Below are 13,054 nucleotides of genomic sequence, written 5' to 3' on the forward strand. Positions count from 1 at the left end.
TAGAGGGGATGTGAACACAATGTGTAAAAACGATAGTAGCCTATGATATCCACTAAATAAAATGTAATCTAGAAGGAAATGTGAGTCAGCACAGATAACAAATAAAAACACCATAGTCTTCTCTTGAGCGTAAATGCGCTATACCTTTAAGATAATACTGAATCATGAATGAAGTTTAATAGACAATTATTAGAATACCTTCCTGGAATATTACTGTATCAACAAAACATCTGCAGAAAGCCATTTTGTTTTGTTTTTATGCACTTCTCCCCTGTGGAAAAGAATTCCTTTCCTGATGATCACAATTTTGGGGTCAAACTGTCTCATGACTCTTCCTTACTGTAAGGAGGAAAAGTCACATGGGAGTAAATCCTAAAGGTAGAACTTTCCCACAGACATCAAAGTAAGGTTGCCCTCTCTCACCCTAGCGTGGTGGGACAGTGAAATACTATGGGGTCACTGCGAGTCTCCAAACTGGCATGGAAGCCACAGGCTACTCTGCGCAGTTACAATGGAGCCATTTTGCACATCTGGGAACGGATGAAAACATACAATTGTTTTATTGTTTTACTTAGGATTGAGGTGGTGCACAATCAATGCAGCCTCCTCTGACACGTCAAAGGTCTTAAAGAGATAGACAGACAGAACGACAGGGACCTTTGGGGGTCCGTGTTGGTATTACTGGGGGCCCTACAAATGTTGTTTGAACAAAAATAAAATAAAATCACAAAAATGCAAAACTTAATGGTTCCAATATAAAAAATCTATTCAATAAATTCTCCTTGCTCCTCCTCTCTGTCCATTAAGGGGTTCTTGGCCTGAAAAAGGTTAAAACCTCTGAGATGGATAGATAAAATGTATACTGAGTCACTTTTGGTTAATGCATCTGCCAAATGTGTAAATGTAAAGATAAACAGATGCATGATGCGGTAGATTCCTCAGTATGTAACTCAGTGCAGTACAGTAACGTGGTCTGCACCCGTTCTCCTGTTACAAATATATTAAGTCCAGCTGGATATGAAAAGCAGCATGAGTCACTGTGGATCAGTATACCCAAGGCATGTGTTAACTATTGGTAGAGAAAAAATTGATTATTAGTTATCCACATAACAAATGATACATTTCATTGTTGCTTTGTTTAAACAAAAGCATTAGAAAGAAACAAAAAGAGAGGCAGCCAAAATTGCTCCATCTGACAGATGCAAACCGTTTCTGCCTGTGGGTATGAGCTCTCGAAATAGTATTTCAAAAGATAAAGCGAGAAATAAATATAAGGTCGTGATTGGTCCAAAGAAACTGCATGATTCTGCTCTCCTTCTGATTGGCCGAAAGCGTTATGGTCTCACCTTAGGCAGGGTTACTCAAGTTCAGTGACATTCATACTGTGGCGTGTCTAGCTTTACTTTATTACCACCTCTGTTTATGGAAGCATTTTTTCTGGAGAAGCCCGTGTCTCCTGTCACTGGTTTCTGGCCTCTCTGTAACAGAGTTACATTATTGCAAGACTGAATTTGATCTCATAAGTCCTCAGTCTGCCGGGCAGCGTTTGCTTTCTCGTAGTAAATTCTGCTGAGTTTGGACATTCTCTAGCAGTTGCCATGAGAATCAGTAACATTGGAAAGCTCACCACACTGACCACTAAAAAAATGGCATGGCCTCCAAACCTGCCCATAAAATAGCATCACATTTGCACATGTGTAGAACATCTGGACAGCAAGAGAAACCACTACAGTAGGTCCTTAAGTTCAGTCTTTTACCCATTAGCCTATGCCAAACATAGCACAGGTTTCAGAAATCTTTATTACTCTTTGACCACCTTTGAATATTTTTCTTTTATGAAGAAAAAAATCCACACACAAATGTAACCCGTTTACGATCTCATTTGTTTCTTCTATATACCAAGGAGATCAGACTAAAGTTTACTGCTTATGATCTCACATGTCTCATCTAGAATCTGCAGAGATCTCACAATGTCACAAAGTCTGACTGTTACATATAATACACTTTTAAAAATAAAGTTTTTTTAAAGGTTCCCTGTGGTGCTGTATGGTTCCACAAAGAACTTTTAAAGGATTAGTCCATTTTCTTAAACAAAAATCCAGATAATTTACTCACCACCATTTTCAGTCGAGAAGAAATTATGTTTTTTGAGGAAAACATTGCAGGATTTTTCTAATTTTAATGGACTTTAATAGACACCAACATTTAATACTTAACTCAACACGTAACAGTTTTTTTCCACAGAGTTTCAAAGGACTATAAACAATCACAAACGAGGCACAAGGGTTCCACCAAGCGAAACGACTGTCACTTCTGACAACAAAAACAACAAATATACACTTTTAAAGCACAACTTCTCGTCGTGTAGATCCGGTCGTGATGCGCCAGCTGACCCCACGCAATACGTCATGACGTCAAGAGGTCACAGAGGACGAACGCGAAACTCCGCCCTAGTGTTTACAAGTGTCTTGAAAGAGGACCGTTCCTACGTTGTTGTATGTCAACTGATACTAATTCATGTCTTTGTGTCAATTTATTGTTTACAATGGTCCGCAAATGTGCGTTTTATATATGTAACACGTGACCTCCCTACGTCACTACGCATTTACGTTAGGTCGCGCTGGACCGGACCTAGACGAAAAGTTGTGGTTTAAAAGTACATATTTTTCATTTTACTTGTCAAATATGACAATCGTTTCGCTAAGACCCTTATGCCTCGTTTGGGGTTGTTTGTGGTCATTTGAAACTCCGTTGAAAAAAACTGTTAAGTGTTGAGTTAAGTATTAAATGTTGGGCTCTATTAAAGTCCATTAAAATTAGAAAAATCCTGCAATGTTTTCCTCAAAAAACATAATTTCTTCTCGACTGAACAAAGAAAGACATCAACATTTTGGATGACATGGTAGTGAGTAAATTATCTGGATTTTTCTTTTAAGAAAATGGACTAATCCTTTAACACCACCTTTCTGTTGCACAAAAGCTTCTTTGTAGTGGATATATACAATAAAAAAGAAAGAAACAATAAAGAAGACTACTTGACTAAAGTTGTTCAAGGAACCAAAACCAGTTAATTTATGGCATCGCTGCAAAGAACCAAACCGTGACCAAACCGTTTGTCAACCCCATACACTTCCATAGTAGGAATAAAGAATACTATGGAAGTGAATGGAGCTCACAAACGGTTTGATTACGAACATTCCTCAAAATATCTTCCTTTGTGTTCATCAGAGCAAAGAAATGTATACAGGTTTGTAACAACATGAGAGTCAGTAATGATGACAGAATTGTTTTTTTTTTTTTGAAACTGTCCCTTTAAGAGGGAAACTTCAAGATGCACCATTTCATTTTTTTCTTTTTCGCACCTTTTCGTTTTCAGTTTGGCAGCTGTACCCCACACTTCTTTTTTTTTATAGACAATGGATTTCCCCTGTATCTGAAACAGGTTGTTGTTTTATCGCCTCTCAGTTTCTTTTTCCAATACACAGCGTATATTTCCAGAATGTCTTTGTTTTGGGTGCAATACAGTAAATGAGAAACTAGATGAAGACCCAGAATTAACTTTCTTTTTCTCAAAATGAGTAAGAGATAGCATCACCTCATCCGGCATCTGCTGCAGCCTTTGGAGGTCGCGTATGCAGGCTGCATACGTCATCATCATTCAGAATATTAACAATTATAAAATTGACTATTATTCTTAGTTAATCGTAAATTGTTGTAATATGCTCACGACTTGCGAAGGTAATGCTCAATTAACCTAACTTAACCAGGCTTGATGACGTATTCAGCCCGCATATGCGACTTCCGGAGGCTGCAGCCTTTGGTTTGAGAAACGGCCCCTGTACCAACCACACACTCTGGTAGATTTTCCGGATCATGGCAACCAGATTTACCATAGGTTTCGTGTCCAAAATCGCCCCCTATATATGATCATTCACTATTCCTAACTACATTACTTAATACGGACAACTTTATGAATGAATGACAACGAGTAAACTAAATTCGGTCACCGTGTGCGCAGGAAAGGCTGCGGGCGCCATCTTCTGTTGAGATGCGGGAATTCATTCATTCAGCTCGAGCGTATATCGACTGTACAGTGTACACCTTATTGCAGTGCATCCTCCGATGGAATTGAATGTATGCGCTTGATTATGTTAACCACGTTGTACACATCACTACAAATTTGGATGTCCCCTCAAATAATGTACTAAATGTAAATGCTGTTTCAGACGCAGCCGTCGTTTGCCTTTAGTGGTTTTCGCGTGACGCCTACTGGGCCAAATATGCAACTACATCTCTGCAGGTGTTTTACAGTGTTTAACGAAGAACCTAGTTGAATATTTTTAAGTCTTAAAATGTTGGCTCTTATCTCATAATCTCTTCTGTATATTGGTGGTGGCAAGTTTATACATTATTGTATTTGAAACTATAGTATTTTTCAATGACAGTAACTGTTTTGGATAGAAAAAAAAAATCATTTTTTTTATGAAAACTAAATTATAGATACAACAAAGGCAGATGTATTCATTCTACATAAGGAGATTGAAATGAAAGGCTCAACACAGTATAAGCAATACAATTTTTTTAGAAAAGACAAAGAAAATAAATAAATACAAATTTGAAATCATAACTTACATAAACTTAAATAGAGAGTAAAAAAACGATTAAGGGCAACATTACAATAAATCATATGATATCAAAAGATCAATCAGCTTAACTGAACTATGACCTCTCATTTTATCAAAGGCTTTGGAAAAAATATTAAATATTTTTTTTAATATAAAAAGTAGTGGAAGGGACTTAAATAATCAACGTATAGAAATTAAATGTTTTTTACAATGTTATTAACAAATAAAAATGAACACAGCAGTTTTGGGGTATGGAAAATAAAATATGTTGTAAAGTAAAAGATAAACCATCAACAACCACATACTCTTTTTCTATCAACCAGTCCTGAACTGATAGATTTGAGCAAAATGTAACCTGTCTTGTTAGTACAATGATCACTTTTAATGTTAATATCCCCAATGAATAGAAAAATCTTTTTTTACTCGAGTTTAACTTGGGGTGTTATGACGTCATGTTGCCGCGACATCAGCCTCTGTGTATGGCGCCATCCACACAACGCGCATGCTGTGTTTAGAGCGACTGCACTGCACGAGTGTTTTCATCTCACCCGGTATTAACATAATAAGCTGAAGGTATGTTAACGATAACTTTAGGTCGAGATGATGTTTTAGTGCATCTAATAGCCTACAGTTTAATTGTTTGTGGTATTACAAGCCTTATTTTTTGATGTAGGCCAAAATACGTGAAAGCTCCTGTAGATTGTCTTAGCAGTTAAGCTAACATGTGTGAAGATCAACTGTTTGAGTCTAGATGATATTCCATATGACCAGTATTGCTTGATGAAACTGCGGGTTATTTAAATGTTTTTATTGGCTGTGTTAACAGTGGGGAATATCGGTGCGTGGTGGGTTTTTGTGATGGATTTGTCAGTGTGGTCATAAGAGTGTTTGCAATGTTTTACTTTATTTCAGATGGAGTGTTTACATAAACTGATAACGGGTTACGGCAATCAAAAGGCCGAGGGGAAGCTTTCAAATGTTTGTAGTCGTAGTGTTGCATTTTGTTGCGAACGTTTATATAGATACATTTATACTCTGATGATCTGTGTTGTCTAGGTTTAATGTTTACATTATTGTCGGCCCACGTGTAGTCTGTCAGTTAAATCCGACGCGGCTTTGATGTTGATAACACGTTTACAGTGATGGTTAGTTTCTCTTATGTCAAAAAAGTCTAGTTGTAAGGTGATAATATGTCATAATAATTTGTAATAACAGTCATTGTCATTACAGTCTGTAACTAGTACTGTAATATCAAGTGCAATTTAAGCTTTACTTTACAGAAAATAGATAGAAGTGTTTCAGTTTTGGCTTTTTGATATTTCACACAGCTTGCTTATTGATCATAAATTAATTGTTGCATCCTAATGGCCAATAAAGTGTGTTAAAACATTACATCTTCAGACTAGGATTTCTTCATGAGTTACAACGTTTTTCTGATGCATGTTTGAGACTATATTTTGAACAGATTTTATTTGATTGCTAAAAACATTGGATCATGGATTCTTCATTATAACTACAGGTTGATAAAACAGCAAAGACCTACATAAAGTCACAGACAAAATAATTCATTAATATGGATAGAATTTGCAGAAACAAATAACATTTTAGACAAAACCTTTTATCTGGGCTCACTTCCGTTGAAGAATGTTACTTGTATAAATGTCTGTAACTAAAAGCCAAAGATAGTCATGTTGACTGGAGTCTGGGGCTTTAAGTTTACATTTGTAAGTCTGTGTCGTGTTTTGTTAAAGGGGACATTTCACAAGACTTTAAGATATCAAATAAATCTATGGTCTCCTTAGAGTACGTATGTTAATACCATATAGATAATTTATCGTAGCATGTTAAAATTGCCACTTTGTAGGTGTGAGCAAAAATGTGCCGTTTTTGGGTGTGTCCTTTTTAAATGCAAATGAACATCTCTCCACTAAATGGCAGTGCTGTGAGTGGATAGTGCAGATTAAGGGGTGGTATTATCCCCTTTTGACATCACAAGGGGAGCCAAATTTCCCCTTAATCTAATTACCTATTTTTTCAAATACTTGCAGAGAATGGTTTACCAAAACTAAGTTACTGGGTTGATCTTACTTTTTCACATTTTTTAGGTTGATAGGAGCACTGGGGACCCAATTATAGCACTTAAACATGAAAAAGTCAGATTTTCATTATAAGTTCTCTTTAAAACTAAAATAGTATGTATATGCATGCAATTTTGGATTTTAAAAATGCTGTGATATCTCTGTTTTTGTCAGTCTCATTGAAACACTGTCAATTTACACTTTGTGTCAATAGAGGGCAGAGTTGCACAGCAAAATTTTAAAACTAATTTTATTGGATAAATAACTTTGACTCAACATTAAAAGTATTGCAGCTTTTAAAACCTAAAAAATTAATACTGCCTATAAAAACACAGGAAAAGTATTTTTTGTTTTTGTGATTAACTGTTTTCTACATAAAATCATCCAAACATAAAGAAAATTCTGCCAAAATGTAACAATATCTTTAATATTGACTATTAAAGACTCTTGTAATTGAAATCAATTACCGAAATAAAAATGTAATCCTCATAATTATGAGACTTGCCTTGGATTTTAGGGATACAGACAGGATTAGAAATGTGAATGCTTTAAGTACTCCAAGCACACAGATATTGTGTGAGAGCTTGTGAACTTGCTAAAAAGCTTACCATTGTAATAGTTGTTGTTTCATAAAAGCAAAGGATTTGGTTGCACATGTTAATAAAATGATAAATGAGGCATATCTTATGCTGTGTTTGTGTCTACAGCCTTATCTAATGGATATCCAGAGCGCAAGCTCGGTGGTGCTGCAGGCTTTGACCCAGGCCACTAGTCAGGACACAGCTGAGCTGAAGCCTGCAGAGGAGCAGCTTCGCCAATGGGAGACCCAGCCGGGTTTTTATTCAGTGCTTCTGGTAAGAATCTGATCTGTTCTGTGAGGACATGAAATCCTGTTTAAAAACATCTTTTTGGAATTTTCGTTTGCCAATAGTGGCACAGAAATGTCACTTGTAACCCTTAAATAAACGGTTCACCAAAAAGTGAAAATATTGTGATTGTTTACTCTCTATCTCTATTTTGTCATGTTTGTATTATTTTGCTGCTCTAAGAGATGCAAAATTAATTTACATCTTATTGCTTCAATTTGTAAGTTTTGTTGGTTAAAAATAAAACAAAAATCAGTCCCTGAGCAAGTCCGTAAAAAAAACTCTCTTTATCATACTCTGATTTGCAATGGTGAGCTTAAAAAAATTATAAATTGAGTTGCCGGGTAAGATTTCCTGGAAACTGTCAGTTTGACATCATTCCCCTTGACACACATAAAATATGTAAAGTACCCTGCAATTTTATTTTCAAACACTGATGGCAATATAGTAGCATAAGTTACAGATTGGAATCCTTAGGGTGCTTGGCACCCAATCCACCCATAATTCTCTTCTATTGTTGGTCTCAAATATAATTTGCAGCCACATTTTAAAAGTCACTTTGCAATCTGTGGTTTGAGAGAACCAGTGTCAAATTGGCATGGCTATGCCTGCATTCTGAATAGCATCGAAGATGTTTGCATTGCAAATTCGTCAGCTATTAAATCATGATAGAGACTGTTATAGCCCAATTAAATGATTACTGTCCCTCCACTGAAGGAACACATGATTACATTGGGTTTAGAGCAGACCACCATGACATTAATGAATCTTCAGTTTCAAACCTACTGCAAATGCCCACTGAGAGTAAAAACAACAGAAGGATGAAAATAATGTGTGTTTCAAAGTGTCTCAGATCTGGTCAGTTTCATTAGGAGATTGACTTTGAGTGTGATTTTGCAAAGGCTGTTTTATACCCCACAGTGAGGAGCGATCCACCTGAGCTATAGGCCGATGTTCTCGCCAGATGGCCATCAGCCATCCTGATTCATTTTGCAATTCAAGCCAATGTTTTATTTATGAGTAATTTTTAGGGCTATTTTTTGTCGAAAAGCTATTTTCGTAGGTCATTTTGTTCATTAAGAAAGTGCATATTGATTTAAAATTTTTTAGATATTTGTACTGAAAACAAGACAAATACTTTTTAAAAAAGTATTTTTTTGCATTGTATACCTTGTGTCATTGTTTGTATGTCTCTCTTGCAGCTGCAAGTGACTTGTTATACACATAGGTTGCAGACGTTGCATTCCTTAACACCTTCTGAGTTAAGCGGGCAGACTTGCGTGCGGCAATTGTAGCTTTGCGCGTGGCTCGTCATCCTCCACCCATCCTCAGGAAGCTTTTCTTCTTCTTGTTACATTGGTGGGTGTCGTTTACGTTACAGACATACTGCCGCCTGCTTTACTGGAGGTGAATGTAGCGAACATCAAAAACGCCAATCTGGAATTTTTTATAGAAAGACTAAAAATATGGCAGAAATAAAATTTTTTTTTATTAAATTGGATGATGGCAGGAAAGAATGGTGAAAAACGGGAGGGTTGACAGGTATGCGTCAAACATAATCATTAGTAATATTTTTTATAATGAAAATACCAGAAAAGGTTTGAAGAACAGAAAAATAAATGTGCTTACGATACATTCACGTGGGGCATCAGCCTCATCGCTTCTCATTTTCTATGAATGGGTGATGTCATGCGTTTCTGAATTGAATTGTGGATCCACTTGTGTTACTTGCGACATTTCTGAACTTTTCAAGGGCCAACGCTGGCCTCAGCCAATGAGATTGCCTTATGCAAATAGCCTAGTGCAGAGCCAACCAATTACGTTTATGCAAGACTGGAGAACAGAAGAGCACGTGTTGCGGCCACTGTGATTGGCTGTTGGCCACGCTTCAGACACGCTCTCCGCAAAGAGAAAGCTCTAACATATACATGAAGAGTTTCGTTGCAAAACGAGATAAATCCATTTTTCAACATTTTTGTCAAAACATGTTTGTTTATTTTGTTATCATGTTATTATTTTGTTTTATGGTGCTACTTAGCTGTATTTTTTTAATTATAAAGGTTTAAATCAAAACAAACCAACTGCAGTTGCATTGAAATTAATTGGAATGCACAACCAAAAAACGAGATTTCTGAACAATTAAAAAAAACGGTGGTTATCTCGTTTTGCAACGAAACTCTTCACATGTACAAAACACTGAGCAGCATGTTTACGTACTACACAAGCAGCAGACTCCGACATAATATTAGTTTGCATCCATATAAACTCGCCATTACTCCCGCTCGCGTTTCAATGACAAGGTGCAAAGTACTAACAAGAATGTTCATCTGGCAGGAAGTTTTGTCTCGTCTCGTCTCGTAGATTAAGTGTCTCGTCACACCCATAGTAGTTGGGCATACACCTTCCTCAGTAGAATTAAATGCAGGGGGGTGCATTTGGGCAATCCCCAGTGATTTATCGTACAGCCCTAGCGTATATAATATCTATGTTAGAGGCATTTGCTGGAGATTCTTATTCTGTTGCGCATATTGAGTTTCTGCACGAGAGCGCCCTCTGGCTTTTGGATGTAGTGGAATTTCACCATAATTCATTCAGCAAATCACACATTTATCGTTACATCCCTAGTACTTTTATTACAAAATAAGAAATTGAGCCTTAAATTTTTGAAAGGATAGTTTTAAAGGGACAGCAAAAATGGTCAGTGTTGAATAAATCAAATATGATCTAAGTGGTCCAAGTGGGCATTGTTTCTTACATGAAGAGTCCAAATTGTTTTTATAAAAATTCAATTTCATGCATATTGCTTTCTTTGGCAGACGTCTAAAAGGTTAATTCTCAGACTGTCTTTTGTCTTCAAAATTAAATTCTTAATAATAAATATCCATTTCAAACCTAATAGTATGTCACAAAATATAAAATTAATTTTTCCCCAGGATTCTAAAAGCATTAACATGAAACATTAAAAGCACTTAAAATGTGGCAATGATATTTGAAAGTTGAAAGCAGAATGCATCTTTTTACATACTGATTTCAGATGAATTAGTAATAACCTTTGAGCTTATATTATTCCCTATATACACAGAAACATTCTGAATTGTTATTGATATTCTCAGAGGTCAAATATGATCAATTTGTGCAAAAACATACGTTTACGATTTCCTGGTCTATGCTGTCATGCCACTGCGTGCCTACGTATCTTTTCGCTGCTATTGCACAGAATGTGTTGTTTGTTGAACCTCAGGCCTGGTTTGGGCTCAGCGGTTCTTGTGTTGTCAAACAGCACTCACTACGGTGCTATATGTCCTCACAAATCCTTTAAGCCTTCAAACTTGGCACATAGTCCTTCTTTATTTAGGTTTAGCATGAAATAGGATTGTGAAAGAGCAGAACACAATCCCACGAATCACCTGAGTATTACTCTTGAGATTTCTTCAGCCATCAACTTAGACGTGAGCTATAGAAATGTCTCTCACGTTCCATCAGCCTCTTATCTCTTTGTATTTGAACCAACGCGCTGTCACTCGGTCCGCCGTCCAGAGAAATCAACGTGATTTGTACGGCCTCGCGTTTGGCTTATTCGGCTACCCAAATTGTTCTTTTGACGACCTTGGGGTGAATTACGAAGAGAATACGAATGTTTACTTGTCAGCTGTCTGTTTATATGAAATTTACCCGTCACATTTCAGAAGCAATAAGCACCCATTTACGTCACCGAGCGGGGCAACGCTGGCTTTTTCAGCGTGACTGAGAATTTTTCTTCACTGTTGTGCTCGGTAATTTATTACCTTGTGCTCATCGTCTCAAATAGGAAATGGGTCTCTCTATGGACTCTTATCTGGCAAAGTGGAATGAGTCCTGGTCTCTGAGCAGTGGAGCGTGAGGCCTTTAAAGAACGGTGGCCATACGTCACACCTCGGCTGAGCTGGTTCCTCTTGAACGCAGATGATACTACATATTTATCAATAAGCATTAGCTTGCTCTGACCTCCGGTCTTATGCCAGATTCAGCTTGGTGGATTAAACCCCCAAATGCACTCTAGTGTAGAATAGCCGTTCAATTATTCAGAATCTTGGGCTTTTGCCTCGTTAATTCTTGGGGTAGTGTAACATCACCTCCTGAAATACTAAGTATCCATCATGGTTTGGTTCAACATTATCTTTTATGTTAAATTAAAGGACAAGTTCGGTATTTTACACTTAAAGCCCTGTTTTTAGATAGTTTATGATGAAATAGAACGGTTTTGACTGAAATTTCGACATATGATGTTGCCCCGAGAATTTTCGGGTGTTTGTTGTTTCACCTCCCACCTCTATAATGGCTTTATAGGTGCACTGGAATAATCCTTGCTAAAATGCATTAAACTTTCGTTTACAAACACGTGAAACTCACCGAGTGGTCAGGGGTGTTCACTGATATGCTTACCCAAAAATCGCTGCAAAAGATGCTTTCCAACAGGTGTTTTAGCGTTCGTTGTAAACTTGTGGACCTATTTTTCCAAACGCCTCACACCCGTATATTGAATGATATACACTTCAGCCCAGTTGGTGGCGATAATCCACCTTTGCCAATTGCAAGAATAGAAACAAAGTTCCCGGCGCGGAGTAATACCGTACCTCACAGCACATCTAATACAAGTCAATGGAGTTGGCAAAAACTACGCTAAAACAGCTGTTGGAAAGCGTCTTTTGCAGCGATTTTTGTGTGAGCATATCAGTGAACACCCCTGACCACTCGGTGAGTTTCACGTCTTTGTAAACGAAAGTTTAATGCATTTTAGGAAGGATTGTTCCAGTGCACCTATTCAGCCATTATAGAGGTGGGAGGTGAAACAACAAACACCCGAAAATTCTCGGGCCAGCATCATATGTCCAAATTTCAGTCAAAACCGTTCTATTTCATCATAAACAATCTGAAAACAGGGCTTTAAGTGTAAAATACCGAACTTAAGGTGGAATTTTTCATTTCAACATTATCTTTTATGTTATATTAAGGTGGAATTTTTCTGCCTCCAGTGGCACCACATGAAATTGCAAAAATTACCAATATTATAAAGTTAAAAGTTTCATAATCATATGCTAGCATGTTAATATTTTATGATAAAAAGAATTCAAACTTTGTTCATCCCAAAGTTTCATTTTCTAACTCTTATTTTTTTTTTGGTCTTGTTCAGAGCATCTTCAATAATCACTTGCTGGATGTCAACGTGAGATGGCTAGCTGTCCTTTATTTCAAGAACGGTATCGATCGCTACTGGCGACGAGTCGCACCTCAGTAAGTATATCTTTCTGGGATTTTCTACCAAGGCTGCTTTTTAACTGAGAGCGTGACTGTTCAGATATCTCCTTCGCCCACTTAGAACCATTATCACAAAGCAGACCATCAGAATCTCAATAAACTAGCAGCTAACAATGGCCCATTAAGCATATCAGTCAGTATTTATTTATTTATTTATTTTTTGCTCAAATGACTTTCTGCATTATCGACT

At 37.0% G+C, this 13,054-nt stretch overlaps 1 protein-coding gene across 1 annotated transcript in view; it reads left to right on the forward strand.

Moving 5' to 3' along the window:
- The first annotated feature begins 5,062 nt into the window (after nt 1–5,062).
- The window catches only part of ipo11 (importin 11), a 212,020-nt gene continuing 204,028 nt past the window's right edge, over nt 5,063–13,054 (forward strand). The window contains exons 1-3 of the mRNA XM_055167292.2: nt 5,063–5,198; nt 7,411–7,557; nt 12,740–12,840. Coding sequence (XP_055023267.2) covers nt 7,420–7,557; nt 12,740–12,840 — 239 coding nt within the window. The 5' untranslated portion in view covers nt 5,063–5,198; nt 7,411–7,419. The remainder of the gene's footprint in view (nt 5,199–7,410; nt 7,558–12,739; nt 12,841–13,054) is intronic.

The sequence above is a fragment of the Misgurnus anguillicaudatus genome, chromosome 5 (assembly GCF_027580225.2).
Source record: "Misgurnus anguillicaudatus chromosome 5, ASM2758022v2, whole genome shotgun sequence".
NCBI lineage: Eukaryota > Metazoa > Chordata > Actinopteri > Cypriniformes > Cobitidae > Misgurnus > Misgurnus anguillicaudatus.